General features: G+C 40.1%; 1 protein-coding gene across 1 annotated transcript in view; it reads right to left on the reverse strand.

Annotated features, from left to right (window-relative positions):
• The window catches only part of SLC10A7 (solute carrier family 10 member 7), a 148,001-nt gene that overhangs the window by 15,264 nt on the left and 112,445 nt on the right, over nucleotides 1-20,292 (reverse strand). Inside the window, exons 8-10 of the mRNA XM_048942662.1 lie at nucleotides 11,840-12,005; nucleotides 8,878-8,929; nucleotides 7,323-7,396 (exon numbers count right to left, since the gene is read on the reverse strand). Of these exons, the coding sequence (XP_048798619.1) occupies nucleotides 7,323-7,396; nucleotides 8,878-8,929; nucleotides 11,840-12,005 (292 nt within the window). The remainder of the gene's footprint in view (nucleotides 1-7,322; nucleotides 7,397-8,877; nucleotides 8,930-11,839; nucleotides 12,006-20,292) is intronic.

Raw genomic sequence — 20,292 nt, forward strand, 5'->3', positions numbered from 1 at the left:
CTAGATCCTCAGGCTCCAAAACATCTCCACCCACCTGACAGCATGGTAGTAATCATTAGTTAGCAGGGAACACAAGAAGGAATTGAACCATCACAAGTCATACTTTAGATGTGTCTTATCTTTAATTTGGGACCACAGTGCAGTCACTTCAATGTTGTAAGCTGATCCTAGCTCTTCAGTGCTTTTCATTACTTCAATTTCAATTCACTCTTCATATACACATATACAAGGCACAGGGTAAAATTTTCCTCGCAATTCACTGAAAATACCTAAGGTACGAAGTTTAAATAAACAGAATTTAAGCAGTTCCTTCCTTTCTCTACAATTCTTCTGATCAATAGCTTTTGAAGCTTAAACATGTTAGATCCACTAACGAAACAGTTTCTGGACAGAGTTCAACAGCTGAGGCTAATTTGTGTCTGAGCACTGAAGCTCTGATTACATGGATTTTGTTCACATATTTAAAAAAAACTATTATTGCCACTGCTACAATTCCATTAAGACCTATAAAATATCCCTGATTAATTGCTCTCAGTTTACTTCTTCAAGTGAGTGGTGTTTTATAGCCACTGCTATTATTTTTGTCAATGTAAGAAGGAAAGGATTACACTCCAAGCTATCTTCTAACTAGTTTTTGTTGTTCTTTAAGTCTTTTTCTCCAGCAGCCTTGACGCAAAGAAAAATACCATGCCACAAATTCATTATAGACTGTAAAAGAAAGCATTTCTTTCAATACGGAGAAAAATATTTCTTAGGAATACTAGCATGATTTTTCCTTCCATTTTCTCTTTACTTGATTTCTGTAGCCAAAAAGAGATGCTGTGACATGAGACCAGAAAAGCTTTGATGTTCCAGACATCGCAGAAGACTTCTGGAGAAGACAGCACAGTACCTAGAAATACTGAGGGATATTATTTCTCATCCTAAAATGGCAGCAGTTAGGGTTGCGTCCATGCAGTGGTCAAAGCAGTTTTCAGAGGATGACCCCTCTTCTAGATTCCCAAGGCTACACCATACTAAGAATGCAAAGTTCCTAAGTTTCGCTGCTGTTGTTGTGACTTTTTTTTTTAAATAGATCTTCGCACCCACCGATTCCTAAATGTCTAAAATCAACAGCTCAGACTGGCTGCCAGGTACACAGAGAGCGGCAAATGGAGATGCAAGTCTCTCAGGGAGACTCAACATCAGCTTCAATACTTGGCAGTTTTAGTATGGGTGACACTTGTAGCCTCTGCCAGCTTGAGGTAAAAAAATAAAAGAAAAAAATATCTCGAGTCATGTCCAAACGTGGATCTTCCCAGGGGTAACCTGTCAGCTGTCTGCATGGTATAATGTAGTTTTTAAAAGTAGATAAATTAACTGTTTTTGGTGGGGAGGGAGGGTTGAGAGGGCTCCAGTGTCATTATCATTTTACAGATGGGTACGTGCTTCTATTTTTTTTTTTATTATTATTATAAAGAGGTACGAAGTACGCTGTCATTAAAAACCTGCAATCTGGTTTTTAGTGTCTGATCCAATTACGTGCACATCTGGGAAGACACACAACCAAATAAATAATTGGAGAGGTGCAACTCTGAAATGACAATTGTTATTCATCGATCTTTTTCTGTAAGTCAAGATTGAGAGATGTAAACTTCAAGTGAATGAGATCTCCTGGGTGAGATTCTGCAGTTCAAACACAGTAAACAACTGTTGTCCTCTGATGCACATTTTAGTACTGCTGGAGGCAAACTTTCTAAATATTAATAAAAAACCTACTACTGGCAGAGTATACAGATGAAAAGGAAGCCTGGGAGCCAGCGCAGAATTTCTAGCCACATCTGAAGTCTCATCAAAGAAACATACACTTCAGGTCAGAACAGAAAGGAGATTCCCTAATTTTCACCAGTATTTCCCCTTCTGAAATCTCAGAGAGAAAAACTGAGTAAACTGCAAAATATTAAACATGCTATATTGCAAGTCTGGTGGAAAAAAAAAGAAACAGAATCAGCTACTCTGTGTCCAAAAGCCACTAGAAGTCATCGGACTAAACCATTTCTGACATTAATGTTGGCCTGCTTGGCATTTTCTTCCTGAAAGCGTAGCTTTGGGATGCCCTGGTACGAAGGAGACAAGCAGCACGTACTTGCCCAGCTGTGCACACAAGCAGCAAGGGAACACACAAGAGCTGCTCTGATGCAGACTATCCAAGCAACCACATGCTGCTCAGAACTGCCAGTTTGACTTGTCACGGAGAGACTCTTCAAGTGAGTGGTGGGCTTTGTATTAGGGAAATGCTTGCACATGAAAATGACATCCCACCTCGGGTGGATTAGGCAGTGTGTGCTAGTAGAAAACATTTATGCTGTTCTGATTTCATAAATCTCAGAGACGAGAACAACTTTTCAGTTTGGCCCAAGGAGTCGCAGTACCAAAAACTGTGGGAGGTTCTAGCGACCACCAAATCTCCCGAGACCTCAGGAGTAGGTATGGGATCAACAGGGCCCTCCTGTTTCTAATTCTCTGGCAAAAGTGAAAGGTACGTACTGGCCCAGACACGGCCTCCACAAGGCACTCACTCTTTCCACCAATATTCCCCCCACTGACATCCCTTCATCTCCAGGGGTCAGCATCCCACCAATTACAGGCAGATCCGTAGGCAGACCATTTTCATTTACAACACTCTATTAGATACCTGGGTAAAAAATCTGGCACAGGTAAGCAAACATGACCTAACAACACAAAGAAGTATGATAGGCTACCAGCAGAAATGCCTCTTGTTCAACACTCAAGCGAAAATATTATAAGTCAAAAAGACAGCATCACAAGTCTTACTCTTGAAAACTTCCTGAGAGCACTTAATCAGGAGTGTTCTGTAGATCTCTCTGGAATTATTCCTATACTTAAAGCTAGTCACACTTGGTACCCTGCATGAATAGAGGACAACTCTCAGCCAAGAGCAGATAAAAGCCAATCCGTTTCAAGAATATCACACAGTTTGGTTTGAATATTCACATAAGGCAACGCATCTGATATCATCATCTCACTGTCCTTTTACAGAATGCCTATAATCTCTGCTGAATTTCATGCTGGTAGTAATTGGCTGCTGCTTATAGGCAATTGAACTGCCTGTGAATCAACTTGTGCACCACACAGTGCCATTAAGAGTTGTTCAGGGATAGACTACCAATGCTTCACTCATGGAGAAATAAGCTGAGTACTTCAAAAGCAAATTTGATTGAAATTAAAACATGCCAAGTAAAGTCAAGGCTTTACCTTTTATTTCCAAAATGAATTCTATTATTTCCTGGAAGCATTAGGTACTCTAGAAACTTTGACTGCATTACTTTAAGAATTCCACGACGAAAGAACTGGTACATTGAAAAATACAGATGAGGGAAAAATGCTCTACGCATCACAACCAGTACCCCAGTTTCATTTTACGGGATACTTAAAAAAAGCCAACAACAACAACAAAATCAATCTGTTGTTCATCATACGTACCACACTGACATTTACACTTGTGGTCGCCTGAAAATGTAGCAGCATTACACGTCCTGCTCATAAAACAATTTTACAGAGTAAATGGAAGTATTAAACAAAAATATTTATCGACAATTTCAGTTCTTAATTCTGGAGTTGAAACTTCTGTCTAGCACTTAATTGTGAAAAAAAACAATGTTCTGTACTCAGTTGCAACTTTTGTGCAAGTCCAAGCACAACTGCAGTATTTTTTAGATGAGCCTCACTGATAGCTTTTCACTTCCTTGAGGCCTCTTCTCTTCTTACTGAATGAACTCCAGGGAATGGCATTATGTCGGGCTCTCCAGATGGATTATGTGAAGCCATAGCTCAATGTCATTTTCAATAGCAAGGCTCATAATTAAAGGTCAAATAGTCACTTCATCTGCAATCAATCAATAGAAGAAGTACTAATAGTAAGTACTAATCAATCAATGGCAAATGCACTAATAAAAGCCATGCATCAAATGTCTGCGTATGCGTGCACTCACATGTACTGTGCATATATGTGAGCAGGGAGAAGGAGAGAAAGAGAACAAAGTGCGGGTGAATGTGCCAGAAGGCACTGTGAGGACTGTTTATCTTCACTACTTTTAAGTTCATATCTTGTTTCACTCATTACATGACATCTTTTTTCTCTGCACATAATGTACTATATTAAAAAAAAACAACCTGCCAAAGCACCCACCTCTATACAGACAAATCATCTCGTGCTTCTAACTACGAAACACAAAGGCACCTACCCTGTGTAATTTGTCCTTACACAAACATGCCACGCACTCTGATCCTTGAGACAAAAAGTGTGTCAACTGTTCTGTCTACAAAATAAAACCCAGCATATGGGAACAGCACTCATCTCTGTGCAAAGCGAGCACTTACTCGTGGATTCAACAGTAGAAGTGGCAGTTGGCCTCATGAGCACGCGCTGCATGGGAATTTGTTGGTTTCATAATACGGTGTGGGAGAAAGTGACTTATAAAAGTCTTCTCATGCCTTTCCCATTACCACTTCTAAAGCTTTAAAGCTGTCAGCTCTTCTCCCACTTTTGTTGGTACCACTGGAAACTCCCCAGGGAAGGGACCACACATACCTATCTGGAACTTCACCTGCCAAGCTGAGAGAAATCACTTTCAAAGTGAAAGAACAAGTCTTGGGGGGCCATTTATACACTACCACTGGAATCTCAAAAGACAAACAAAGCAGAGTTCCACAATGGATGGGAAACCAGACCCTGAGATGCAGCTGTACTTTCAGGTACTGTAATGAAATGGAGAGGAAAAAAACTCTTCCTGCCACAGAAGAACAGAAGGTTCCTCACTCAATGGTCTATAATAAACACCTCTGGACACAGAGAACGTGACAGAACAGCAAAGCAAAAAAGCTATGTCTGATCTTGTTTCTGTTAAGATCAGGGCAGACAAGGCTGTGCTATAGATTTTACTGTCACTCAGATACTGCTGATCCTGAAGAACAAACTATATCCTCTCTGCTGTCACCTTCCGTGAAGGAAACAATGCTAGTTGCTCTGGTTAACACATCTAGTTTACAGCATCAGCACAGAACCGTACCTCATCTTATTACAGCTTTATAGAACCTGATCCTTTTTATTCACACAGAAATGCATATTTAAGCAGCTCTGTCTTACCAGGACCTGGTACTAGTAACAAACAAAGTAGAACACCAGTGGCCTCAAAGCCAGCCAGCTTCTGCACAGTACGCAGGCCTACGTCATGAGAACGCTGCGCAAAGTACACAGGAGAGTGACGGGGCCTCTGGCCTTACCAGAGATGGGCTCTCAGAGACTACCAGGGCTCATGCTCTGTTCAGCACTTAATACAAACAAAACAATTTGCAGTTATTCTCTTAGAGACATGGCAAGCAGCAGCAGTATTGACAGAATGCATACAAAACTGATTTCACTGGGAAGGAAAGGATGGAATTACACATTTGTGCTATCAAATACAATCAACTTCTCCTGTGTATTATCACAGCTGTGTCCTAAGTTCGTATGCATCTCCATGTAACAGCCAGAACAGCAGGGCGTTATGACTTAGGTGTGGGGTTGTTTTCTCTAAGTACAATTATGATTGTCCTGCCCATTGCAGTCTCATTTGCAAGTTGAAGCTTCAGTTTCACAGGACATTTGGCTGGAAAGAACTTCAAATGTCATTTATCTTCTGCTTTCAGTCAGAATCAGCTCCAGTTTATCTAATTCCCAACTGAGGCTTGCCTACAATGATAAGGGATTCCAAGACATCAATAGGCAGTATACCCCACGGTTAAAAAGCTTTTACATTAGAGTGGTTTCCTTGACTGTTACCTTAAATCTTCTTCACTGTAACAAAGCTTTTTTCCTTTTCTAAGTCCACTGTGAAAGAGGAGCTTCTTTTTCCTACTTGGCATCAATACATTTCAAGACCACTACTTTACTTCCGTTGTCATCTCTAAAGAATTTTGGTTATTTCAACCTTCCTGAAGGGTCGTGTTTATGAGACCTAGGATCACTTATGGTATACTCCTCCAATCTCTTTTCAGTTGGTTCACATCATGTTTGAATCCCAAAGACCATACCATCCTGTCAGAAGCCGTAATATTCTCAACCCTTTTGACTTTTTCTACCACTCTGCAATGCATAGCACCAAGGAAATTTATTTTGTTGGATCTGGTACGCACTTGACAAAATCTATGGGGCTGCTACTCATATTCTAGTTTCCTCCTAGGCTGTTAGAATTATTTAAACATCTCAGTAATTTTCTATGAAGTTTAACTCACTGTAAGTCCTCAGCCCCTCCCCATTCCCCTTTTGAAAGGAGGCATTATATTTGCCTTTTTCTTGTCTTCTAGAAGCTCACCTCCCACAGCCTGCCAAGGACCCTTGCTAACCAGTCTGCAGCACAAGTCTGGCTGAAGCAAAGAACCCAGAGCTTACTTTTGTCACATCAAACTGACCTGAGAAGACCTCAGCTCTCTAAGTCCAAACTTGTTCTTTCCTTACTCCAGGCTTAACTCCTCTCTTTCGTATTAACATCAGCTGCATTTATCTTTGAAAGACAGAACCCTGAAAAGACTCAGTCGCATACACATCTTCACATGTTTTTATATTTTCAAAAACAGTACAGAAATATTCAAGTACTAGCCATTCCACTGGCTGAATGTAATGGATGAAGCAGTATCAGGAAGCTTTAAGTGGGACTCCAATTTAGCAGTATTTTTTAATTTACACCAAAACATCTTATCATCACAAAGGGATTTTAAATGACAAATATCTGAGTTGTCTTTCGATAAATTAATTCTAATAATTAAAACAATGTCACACAAAAAAAAATCTGCAGACTTAAAAATCACTATTCTTTTGCTCTTGTTAAACAGAAGACAGGTATCCTCTACTTGTGATTTCTGAATGCACTCCATGCTTTGATTTCTCACATACGCATCCTAGTTTGGAAGTAAATGATCTTTACTGTGAGACTGGGAAGATAAACCTTAGAATGTTTTCTGAAACAAAGTTGAAATGTTATCAAAACTGGCAACAGAACAGCAGCACAAGAAAAGAGAAGTCCAACTTTCTGGAAGTGAGAAGGTCTTACCGTACAGCCACTGAAATCTCAGAAAACTCCGTTTCCTGCCCTGTAGTAAGCATGTATCTTATCTGCACAAAACTATTATCCTACTATTAACACCGTACAGACAATATTACTTTTCACACTGAAAACAAAACCTTTAAGCAGAGAAGTCAGTAATCAACAACAACTTTTTTCCTTCAAGAAAGCAAGGCACGAATATTACTGCTGTTTTGCTTAGAAGCTTATCTCCTGACTTACCCAGGGTGAGAGATTTGTGTGTGGAACAGAAAACGATAGCCACTGTGTCTGCTGGGGTGAAACCAGAGTTATCCCTAGGAAAAAGAAGTTTTAAAAACCTCTATTAGAAAAACAACTCTTAAAACGCCATTGATCAAACGCATTACTTTGAGGATCCGTATGCATGTTCACATCCTTTTGATCAGTACTAGTGACAGAAATAATTCACAAAGCAGAACTGTTTCTCAGTTGTGGCAAACTCTCTAATGGATAGAGTCTCTTGTGAAGGGAAAGAGTTCTGAACGCACAGTATATAGGACAACTTAATTCCAGCTGGGGCTACTTTTGCAAACATGCTATACCACAGCAGTGGCCAGCTCAGCTCTCTAAAGAAAGAGAATTAACTAGGACTTCTTTTCCTAGCCTGTAAGGACAATAAAACACTCAATTTAGATAGTTTATTGATTCCACGCTATAAGCACTGCTTAGAATATGTAGTTTTCTTCCACTTCAGAGAGGGTTTAGGCATCGTAAGAAATTTTAGGAAGGGTGAAAAAAATGACACGCAGAGGTATACGATTGGCTCACACCTTTCATCTGCATTTGGAATCATCTTCTGAGATTCTAAATACGTATCATAGCGTCCAAGCCGGTTACAACTTAAAACATTTTAGATTTCAGGGACAGATTTCTGCTGGGACAGATTTTTTCCCCAGCTCAGATACAGCCATCCAAAAGTTATTTAGAATTGCCTTCCAAGGTCAGAGTATGACCTTGTCACGGATAAATTTTCTCGTGGCACTAAAAAAAAAAAAAAAAAAAATACAAGTAGCTGTAAGACACGGCACCTTTCTTTATGATTTTCCCTTACAGATATTGTGTGATTAATATAAAGCATATGTCTGTTGTCTGCCGTATTATGGCCCTTTGCATTCAGCAGAGTGCTGCTAAGGAAAATGCTCCAGAAAGCACCAAAGGACAACGGTGGACATTCTAACTAGCTCAAGTAAAGCCTTTGGATCACTGAGCCCCTTGATAACACCATTCTGACTGTTCTATTTTTGAGAAGTGAATGTTCAACTTTTCTTCCTAGTCGATATTTAAAAAGAAAAGAAATATATCTCTACTAAACGTCAGTTGAGGACAACTGTCTGTTAAGAATCTCCGTATAAATGTAACACATTTGACAAGTACAAAGAAGACGGGACTGCCAGCCCAGCAAATGTGTCTTGAGATGTAAGAAGTCAAACCGAGTTCTCTCTCTCATATGTCATCAGCATGTCTGCAGGGCAAATTATACCTTCAGTGACATCTGTGCAAATCCATTTTTTTTCAGTGGATGAGGTATAGCAGTGATTGATTGAGATTTAACAACTCTGTAATTAACACACAAGAAAGGACTGAATTCAGGTCCCGTTCTCTTAGCTTAGGAAATCCTAACAGAGAAAATGCAGCAAGGACAATATGAGATAACAAAATGAGGTCACCCCTATTCAGAAATCCGCTCTTCAGACACTTCTGTATCACTCAAAACAAGAGCCATCACACACGCTTCTGTTTCCAGACACTCAATTACCTTGTAGAGAAGAGGAAAGTCAAAAACATGAAGCTCATCTGAACAGAAAATACTGAAAGAGAAACAGGTTTAAATTAGACTTACATCACAGCAGTAAATGTCCCTTAAATCTCTGGGAGTGCTGTGTACCTGCCTTTTGTACCTACACAAGAAGCCAGGCTGGACCAAGGCAATCCAGAGAATCCCAGTGACAGACAACCCTTCAAGCTGATGATTAGGAAAATCATGTCTGGAACAACAACAGGCATCACCACATCTGAGAAAGCTAGCGCTAGTGTTCTGCCTGCACGGGTTCTTCTTGAGGTAGTGTCTGAATCAAGTATTTATTCAAACAATGACAGATGCTCACTGTTGCATGCTGCTCATCTGTTTTCACTACTTTTGCTTATTGGGTCAACAACATGAGATTTGTTGGATGTGCTATGATTGCCAAGTACTTAAACGAAGTCCCATTCTATTTAACAGAAAAAAGTACAATGTGTAAGCACAATTGCAATTAAGTATTCTCACACACTAGATACATTACTCTCCAGATGAATGATAATAATTAACAGAAGATAATTACACACGCTTAATTCCCTGTGAGACAAAGGCTAATTCCTGAACTGGGCAGTGCACATCAGACAAAGCAGCTGTTCATTCAAGCTCAGTCAACTTTGCAAGCGTGGCTGTTTTGCACACACTGAGGGGAGATCTCCTCTCTGCCAGCTCACACGATACCTGCAGGGGTTCTGGGCCATGCAGAGCCCACACTCGTTCTGTGGCAATGTCGGGAATGAGCTCAGGGAAGCAGTCTGCTCCCCAGCTGTGTCATGAGTAGCTGCTGGGGCTGCAGAGACCAGCTCTGCACCGGAGGGCAGGAACTCCCTGCAGAGCTGGAGGAGAAGCCCTATGACCTATACAGACCTTTTCGGGGCCTGTGTGCGCTATGGAGGGAGGGCTTTTACTTTCAGCAGAACCTAGGGTGAGTTCTCTCCCTTTTCCTTGCAAAACTTGTGAGTGCAATGAGGCTAATGTGCCCCTGAGGGTACTGCAAGCCAAGACAATGCATGCGATTGTGACCTGAGATTGTAACTGGGCAGCGTGGCAGGGATATTAGCTATTATCAGTGACATTTTCCATTCTCTTACGTACATTTCCTAGGATATATAAATGTCACCTCAGCATGCACTTAATACTTCTTCATGAACTACAGAATCAATCCATTGTTCCTGAACTACAGTTTTCCTGCAACTAAGTACATTAATTTAATATGCACAGAAAAAAAAATCACTTAACATGTATGATTCTGTATTGCAATATGCAGGTGCTGCTACCAATTATCCCTTGTGCATGGCTTGCTGTGGCTAGAATATTAACATAAAAACTACATGAAAACATTAATCAGCAGAATAATAAATATGGTTTCATCTCAGAATCTTCGTGCTAATTTCCCTCTGTGGTATAGCAACGCAGACATACAGCCAACACACCCAATGAAGGTACAGAAACTTTTATCTGGATTACAACGTAAAAATATATTCACTCCAGAATTCCTTACTCTTCAGCTTTATAAATATTTTAGAAAAAACAGACATCTAGCATCTTCGCAGCAGCTTCAAGGCTTATAGTTAATATTTGTCTGAAGTAACTCCAATTGCACACACTGGAAATTAAAAGCACAGGTCGTGTATGTAATTACACACGGCACAAAAGCCAAGCACTCTCTGCAAAAAGGAACTGTAAGAAAGGCAATGGAAGCAACCACTTCACAACTGTTCAAGAAAGCGCCTTCTTAGCAGAAAGGCAACTTCTTTTGAAGTGGTCATCACAGTAACTAAATTACTTCTCACTTTTTCTGTATGTTAAGGCAGAGATAGAGATTTCTATATCCTTTTTCCCCTGACAACTCCACTCTTACACCCTCAGGTGCCTGCGCAAATAACTATTTAGTCTGTTCTGAAAAAGCTCATTAGAATGGCTTCTTTCACTCACCTCAGAGTAAAGTATTTGCGCAGTACCGATTATCGTTTTATGTGATATTTTATACACAAGTACTGTTTCACAACCCCCCAAAAGCTGCCACAATTAGAACGTGTGAGACAGAAAAACTGACCCACAAAGGACTGAGCAAATTTCCCGGTAACTTCAGTGACAGTGGAATTTATACAGGATACATTATTTGTGTTAGACAGAAACATGCACATACACATATTTGAGGAAGGTGATGTACTGATTTCTTAAAATAACAGTTTCAGGGAATTTGAGATGTGTTTTGTACTGCAATACGCTGCAGTTACTTAGCCTCTAAGCGAACTGAAACTGCCTCTGCACAGTCTGAAATGAGACAAGAATTACCTACTGGGAGAAGAGACAGTGCCTGTACACCACTGCCCTTCCCTGGGAGGTAGTGATCTGCAAGTGTATTTTTAACTGATGGCAAAGATACCAGCAGTCTATTCTCATGTGTGCATTACTTAAGGCTGAATGAATAGAGTGCTTCTAAAACAAACTCGGTACCAAATGCCTTCATCCACAGAAATGTATTAACACCTTCAAACTCCCAACTACTTTTTAGGTTTGCACAACAGTAAGGAACTATTTAAAAGCAAAGCAACATTTTGAGTAACAGCTCAAACACAAATATTTTCTTTTTGTTCAGAAGACTTCTATGCAAACATGGCTGTTAAATAATCAAGCAGCCAAAATCTGAACAGTCATGAACACTTGGCAAGTGAAATCACACCCCGTTAGAAAGGAAGGATCACCAAGCTATCTCAGGGCTCACCCCTCTCAAAACGCTTACTCAATCTCCTAAAAGCATCCAGTGCCTGAGAAGTAGTCTATTTAGTTTACTGGATACATTCCAAGTACAAGCTCTAAACCCGTGCCAGTATTCCCTCAGCCTCACTCCTTCCAGTATGTATAAGCTCATTGCACACAAGAATTGCTGATGAATTAGATGTTTTAAGGTTATACTTACTTATAAACACTATTACAATCAAGCTGAACTTATCAAGGTCAATATTTGGATTGGCGAAAGTATCACAGAACGTAGTGTAGATGATCATCAGGAGCACACAGCTGCTGATAGTGCCAAATGGAGGCTTCTTCCTTTCAAGCCAGTCCTTGATGTATCTTCGGACAATCTGAAACACAGAAATCAACAGGTTGCCTCTTTTCAAAGATGCAGGGAGCCAACTTGGGCATCACAAAGTGAATCTGACAGCAGAAAGACACAAAGAGAAGAGAGTAATTTGGATGACGGCCACAGTGGATTTCAAAGCTTCCCTGCCACACAACTCTTCTTCTGGGGAATTTAACATTTGTAGTGCAACTTCCACTGGGCGTCCATAATGAGAGTATATTTTCAAGTACATTCAAATCCATCCTTAATCATGCCAAATGTTCTTTGCTAGCTGTCACTGAGACATGCCCATTAAGCCTCCCCAAAGTTTATCTCCTCTGCTGATACTAATGGATGTATGTAATTATCACAGTCCCCTTTGCATCAACAGACAATTCCAAGCGCAACTCTGGGAATCTTAAAAATCTGACATCTTCAGGAATTTTAGGACAGTAGATAATCGAAAGTGATCCATGGAACATTTTAATATTTAAATAGCCAGCGATGCACCAGAAGTTTTTAATTAAATTATAACTCAAGCTTGAAAAGCAAAAGTGCATGTGTTGTGGGAGTTTAAATAATTCAAACTCCGAATATCTAGAGTTTTTGTAAATCCAGAGACAAATGCCATTTGCACGCTTTCAGAATAGCAGAATTAACACATGAAAACAAGCAAACCAACTGTACTTAGCCCAACCTCCACGCTTTCAGGAAATTGAATCCAAAGTTGTTTCTTAAGGTATTTTTTTCCTCTTTCACAAACACCTAAAAATTTTTTAAGTAAATTCTACTTCCAAATTATGCCAAGTACTACAGAACAGTGCATCACCAGATACAATATGTCTACTTCAGCCTTGCCTAGGGAATTGCTTTTAGTTTTTCCTCTTCATTTTATATGGTTTGGAAAACCTTTTTAAAGCTTTTCTCATACAGCTGTGATTTGTGTTAATTCTGAAGTGGTCACATCATCTTGCCTAATTTTTCCTGAGGCTCTGAATATTCTCTGTTACCTTATTCTTTCAGAAATAATAGCATAAGACCCAAAAACAATTATAGCAGAATGCTCCAAAGGAGTTTCATTACCTTCTACAGTAATACCATTAATAAATACCACCATTATCGGTTTGTATTTTCCAAGTATTTGAGATTAACATTAAAGCATCATCACCATCACAGAACATTTTCGCACACCAACTGCCAAAGCCGCTGGATTGACCTCAGAGCTGTCAGCTTCCTCATTCCCTTCCCTGCCTGTTTGCAGAGGTCTCCAGAGGGAAGTATTCCAAGTAGCTATCCCCCTAACCAAAGATAATAGACCCAATAAACCACAAAGCAGGTCTTCTGCTAACAACCCTGCACGTGGAGTTAGAGGGCACCTGAGGAGTGGCTGAGGTCCCTCGGTTTGTTCAGCCCCGAGCAGAGGAGGCTGAAGGGTGGCCTGAGGGCACACTGCAGCTCCTCCCGGGGAGCGGAGGGGCAGCGCTGAGCTCTGCTCTCTGGTGACAGCGACAGGCCTCAAGGGAACAGCATGGAGCTGTGTCAGGGGAGTATTAGGAAAAGGTTCTCCACCACAGCGTGGTCAGCACTGGAACAGCCTCCCCAGGTAGTGGTCACAGCCCCAAGCTGACGGAGTTCAAGTCGCATTTGGACAATACGGTTTCAATCTCAGGTGGTTCCTTGTGGATCCAGGAGTTGGACTCAAAGATCTACGTGGGTCTTTTCCAGCTGAGGATGTTCCATCATTCCATGGGGTTCACAAAAACCTCAGCAGGCTGAAGACCGCTGCTCACCTGACAGTACTTCTAAGCTTCCCACTGCTCAAGAACAACAGGTTTACAGGAAACCACAATAGGAAACATTGAATGTTTCCTCTGGAGCACTGAACTTTAACCTTCCATACTTGCTAGATGTTAAAGAGAGAACACACAGCCTGTAACACCACAGAAAGCATGGCAAAGACAACAGAGTAGCCAAGTCCTAAGCTGCAACAAGTCAGGACTTATTCGAATGCAACTGCTGTGAACACCGAAACAAAGGAAAGAAACCGCTTACTTTAAGGCCTCAGGTAGACAGGGATCTCCAGAGAGATACCCTCACCTCGACTGCCAAGCCTTACATGAGCTCTGGGAAGGGGTGGATCCTGGCTTCATTCCTTCTCCTCACTCAGGAACATCGCATGCACCTGAGCTCCCCCGGGTTGGCCCTGCCATCCCACCAGGTGCTCCATCACTGCTTCAGGCCATGACTTAGCATTTCTGCTACACCAACACAGCTGCAAGCAAGAGTTCAGAGTGCAGCATGACAGAGACGGAAAGCCAAGTGAGCTTAAACTGAGCAGACCTGGGACTTCGTAAGCAAAAAGCAAAAAAATTTTCACCAGTACATTAACTGTTTCCTAAGGAAGTTAAAAAACAAAAACCCAAAACCCTAATATTCCCTAAATTGAGGATACACTGGGGAAAAAGGAAAAGCTACTGACAAAGAAAAGTCCATTCATGCACAGCCCTTTTGCAAGGCTCATACTAAAAGTAACCTGACACTGAAAAACCGAAGTTACAGATAATTATGCCACAGTGCAATTTAAATGGTGCAATTTAAGTGCAATTTGAATGTGTCTGTACAAGGTGTAACTATAACATGTATGACAATACTGACTCTGTACATGTATTCAACACACACTGATGCTTAAGTGAAAACATTTTAAAGCTGAAAGAAGTACTTAATTGAAACCTTCAATCAGCTGGTACCTTCTTTAGACATCCGTCTCTACTGAGTCTGCAATTATTGTGAATAAGTGTGCACAAATGTCAGCTTCCTACTACACTTACTATAACAAAAAGAGAAATAACAAGATGTAATCAGACCATGTAGAACTAAACTGTGGCTTTAGAAATTCATCAGCTTAACTCCGTGTCACATGACATATATACTGTAAAACCACAGATGAGTACATCCTCTGTAACACAGAATCTGATATATTTTGGTCTTCTCTCAAGGCCCAAAAATATGTAAAATTTCAGAGGCCAATTCAGCATATAATCACTGATTCCAAGCAAACCAAATTCTTACATAATTTCAGAGAGGAAAAAACCAACCCAACAGGTATTCATAACATTTTTCACAAAGAAGATCACATCAGCTGATTATTTTGACTGACAAACAATCTATTTGTTACTTATTCATGCTCTGCAGAGTTGTTTCAGGACTAGGATGCTTTGAGAGCCTTTTAATTCTTAACCCAATTTTATAACTTTGCAGTGTTTAAGAAAAAAAAAAAAAAAAAAAGAAAAAAACAAAACCACAGCTTGCCAAGTTCCGTAGTGAAATAATGATAAATCCCACAAATACAATAGAGTCAACACATGTGAGAGGTACAGAATTAAGCAGCAAACCTGCTGGTTCTGTGGTGACGGCAGACTCTGACAGCCAGCCTAACAGAGGTTGAAAAGCCACAAGCAGCACAGACTGAAATGATTAAATAAAGAATCCACTAGGTAAAATCAGAGCCCGAAGAGGGACATTAAGCTTCATTTGTCTGCAAATACAGAGAGCTAACACAATGATTTTTGTGTGTTATGCGCTGAACCAAAGACGCCAGACTCAAGCACTGTACTGATGTGCTGCTTCTTTGTCCATTATCTCCAGCCTGGTATTTTCAAGTACACACCACTACAAGGGGGCACAAGCACCAGAGAGACAAGCAGTTGCAAAAATGTCCAAATTGATATTTCTGTGAACAGATGAACTCAGCCTGGAGCAGAAACGTGAAGAACTGACATCCAAAAGAGATGCACTGCTCTGACACTGATGAAAAAGAGCAAAAAGGACAATGCTCTTTAGATGTAATCATTCCACAGACCCCAGTGAAAGGGAATTCCTTACGTTTAAAAAAACAAAAACAAACACAATTAGAAATAATACTTCTAAAGTAGGGGGAAAAAAAGGCAGAGACAAAAATAACCAGAGTGAACCTTAAAAGCAGTTAAAAGCATACCTTACAAGAGGAAACACTGCAGGATGCTACCTCATCACGGAGAAACCACGCACAATTTAAGGCACAAAGGCCTTGCAACCCCTAGCCCTGCCGAGACCTCCTGCAGAATTACATCTACAAGGAGAGCTTGTGGCCTGTGGTAGTGATCCCATCAAGCACAAAGAACCGCAAGGTTTTTCGTGCAGATACAAATGCCAGCCGAAGGGCGGGGGAATTCCTGACAGCTTACCCGAGGTTGCACATATAACAACAAGGCTCAAACTGGCTTAGTGGAGAAAACCAAGCAGAAGTAAAAATTTGCATAAGATGATATTTTATAACTAAACTGTGTGATGAGAAATGCTGAATAAAAGACAAGTTAAGTGTTAATCAAACAAAAAGACGTCCTTCAGGCAGCTACCATCTAGTGCCTAGGACCTGGCCATCTCCAAAGGCACTTCTCCAAAATCATTTCAAAAACATTTCCAGGCTCAAACTTCCCTCTAGGCCAGAATTTAACTTTTAGCAACGGTGGAATGTAATTACATATCAATTAACAGAATTGAGCCCATTTCAAATTAGTTCTTCTGCCAGAATAGTTACATGCCATGTACTTATCCTCCAGTCTGCTCAGCATCCTGCTGTAACCTTCTTGTTGACACAACAGTCTTCCCAAGCAAATGGGCTGTTTATCTTCTTAATTCACTTAGCATGCCCTGTGCAAAGAAACACGACCCGCTCTTCCAGGAAAGCAGGTAAATACTGCTCATCTGGTTATAACATCATACATGAAAATAGTAGGAGATGCATTATAGAAAAACAATTATCTTATTATACCTTCATAACAGTCAAACTATATATCCAGAGAAATCCATCAGTAAAATACAGTTAGACTGTTTCCACCTGCCTGCTCAAGTGCTGGACACACATGATAAAAAATGCAATAAACAACGTAATTCATTAATGATCATTATTAGTTGATCTAAATAGGACCAGGAGCTTTTTTTCCTCCTTGTGTACATGGAATGGAGCCATCTCTGACATATGTAATACACTACACCTTTTAAAAATTACCACAATTTTTAACTTATTTTAAGCTCCTGAAGTTAAAAACAGGAGGAAATGGTTGTGAAGCCATTTTTCTCTTTCCACAAGATTATCTCCTGGTATTTGCATCATTATGCAAAGTAGATTTTTTTTTAAATCTATCAAAGTTTTGGGAGTGATGTAAACATTTAAGGGAATTGAGGCTTTTACTGCACTTTTGCTCCTGTTGCTTTTTAGCTGTTGTTATGGATTTCAAAACACCCAGACAAAACACCTGAGCTTTAACATTTCAACAAAGAAATACAAGCTACGTTTAACTTGAGTTCAAACACATGAGGAAGCAAGCCAAAACAAGACTGCATTTGCCATTACCCCTATATGCAGTAGTTATCTTACTTTGCACCTTAAGGTAGGATTCCTAGCTAATTCTTTACTACTATTTTCACTACTATATCTTTGCAACACAAAATGCATGGAATATAGGGTACAATTATCAGTGAAACTTGGAAAACAGGACAGGAGAGAATATACGAGAAAAAAAAAAAAAAGAAAAACAAAACATAATGAAAGTGAACTAAGAAAATCACTAGAAAGAAGGAGCTATCAGGACGGAAGGGAGGTTACATCGGTTGCAATTTTTAACATACGATATAGATAAGATGCAACTTCTTTCTCAGATCTATGTAACACTACAACCCTCCACACAACCAGGGTCCATAGTGCAGTTCAGATGCACTGACCTTTCCAGAGAGGAGCTACTCCCACTGCACCAGACCCTGTCCTGATCACCTGACAGGGACAGCACCCATTCTTACTCACTCCTGGATGCTGTCATAGAGACCCAGATACTTCCCAGGTTTCTGGGACATCAACAAACATCAAATCTGTCCTTATTCTACAATCTAATTAACTAGTTCTGAAGATGGGACTGGGGAGAAAAAAAAAAACCAACTGTTTCTGAAATCTGGGGAAAAAAAAATATTTATAAGCCTCTTGTTTCCTTTCCTCAGTTTACCAAAATCCTCTAAAAGCTGCTTTACTTCATTCTTTCCATCAATTCGCTCCTAGGCAATAGCTCCTGACACACACGTCTTCAAACCAAACATAACAAAGTCCAAGTAAAGCCACTTTGAAAATTCATTTTCACATCTTGGAGCAATTTACAACTGTTGCTTTAAAATACTACAAACAGGTGCAACATGGCAAAGACTGTCAAGTCACTCTGTAACAGCAGTACATATATTTTTTTTGTATTTTATATTTCTTCAGGGACAAGGTTTTGTTTCCTGTTGAGTCAAGTGCTAGGAGGGAGTGAACCGTGGTCCAAGTGATGATCTGACATCTCAGTTTTCTGCAACAAGGTTCTAGAAGCACTCGTGTCTCAGGATAGCACTCTTCCTGCTCCCTGCAGCTCCCTGGAGCCTGAAGAGGTAGGACTGCTTCTGCGTGGGTTTCAGTTACAAGACAGAAAGCGTTTGACACCGCTCCCTTTCTATAGCAGTAGCTTTGAGCATCGTTCCAACCCCCTCCCCACAACAAATGAGCATTACATTAATACAAACCATTCCTTCTGCTCATTAGCAACTGCCACGTAGCTTTTCCTTCCAATTTCTTACTCTTCCAAAATAAATACATCGCTAAGCCTTTTAGCTTCAGTTTCACTGACAACTTGTACTGCAACGTAGCGCTCCTTTTAAGTTGTGTTTATAAACACACCTCCAAAATGCTGATGAGGTTCCTCTGGAACATTTTGGGCAACGATGCAGAAGGCACTTAAAATCCTTTACTTGTAGAACACCGAGATTTTTGGTGTGACTAGGTTCTGTTCAACGACCTTCATTTTATAGATTAGGGAAGAAGAACCACTGGAATGATAACATTAATTTTAGCTTTAGTTAAGGTCTGTTTAATATGAAGTGCCCACTTTACACTGGCAGACAAATTACCAATGGGGCAACTAGAGAATGCATGAATGATAATGTACAGACAAGCTTTTTATTATTTATTCATAGAAAACAGTGGGTTTTGGTGTGCTGCTTTGAAAAATGTTCAAACCAGTAGAATAGAATGAAAGCACAGTGAAAATTCTATTTCATTAACATTTAATCATAAATTGCTCTTTAATATAAAACATAAAATAAAAGTCTGTCATAAGCACTTAGGTGGAGCAAATAGAGAAAGTCTTCAAAATGAGAAAGGAACTATTGCAGTGGCTTTCACTAGTCCTGTTATCTGCCACTTCAGAAGAGAAAAGATAAGTACAGAAACAACAGTCTTCAGCCAAATGCTCAAGAGCTGGTCAGGAAGAAACCATTTAGGTTTTTCTACCATTTAGACATTGCTAACGCCTACAAACAATGAGTTTAGCAAAATGACAACAGCTCAGGAGCAGCAGTCTTCCTCAGACGTTATCGAACTCTGCCACCCAATAAAAAAGCAATCAGAAGTTCAAGGTGTCAGAACGATTTGCAAAAGTATTTCCTATGACATATCTGTTACCATGTTTACTGTGTAACAAGTATTCTCAAATTCCCCCTAGAGGTGTACAAGAGCGATGTACAAATAAGCTGTTACAATCTACAGACCATCAAGCCTAATAGAAAACACTATAAAACACTATAGTTTATAAAACGCTATAGATTCTACCTCCCCAAGACCACTTATCAGAGGAACTTTAACTTTCGCTCTTTAAATACAAACGCACTATCATAGTATTCACATCGATTTGAATGATATCGTGCTATCGATTAGCTAACTGCATCTACAGCCATGGAGGATGCAGGCCACTGCAGACAGCCAAAATATCTGTGACAAAGAAAAGAGTAATTATCCTTATTGAAGGTCATCCATCAGCAACTGCTATCTGTAAGCCTCAGTGGCTCCCAGATAACAGAACGTCTTACCTCCTCCTTTACCTGTTATTTCTTTAACAACTGACAGCCACCACCTGAGCAGAGGACATCCATGCAGCCCTTTTGATTTTTCATTGTCTGTGACTAAAAAACTATCTTCACGTCAACAGCAGTCTAGGCACACACTAGAAAATTCTTTAATGAAGTTCTTTAGGCAAGAATAGAAAATAAATATCAATGACACTATTGTGAAGTCCTTCCACCAGTTACCCTTAAAAAAAAAAAAAAATCTAACATGTCAACCAACCAACTCAAACACTGCCATAAAGAAACAGCACAAAACAAAAAATGTCATCTGCTTTGCTCTTTTTCCCAAAGGCTACTGAAGCAGCCAGCTTTGCAGCCTGCTCAGGAAACCAGCATCTAGGCAGCAAAGG

This window comes from Lagopus muta, chromosome 4 (genome assembly GCF_023343835.1).
Source record: "Lagopus muta isolate bLagMut1 chromosome 4, bLagMut1 primary, whole genome shotgun sequence".
Classification (NCBI taxonomy): Eukaryota; Metazoa; Chordata; class Aves; order Galliformes; family Phasianidae; genus Lagopus; species Lagopus muta.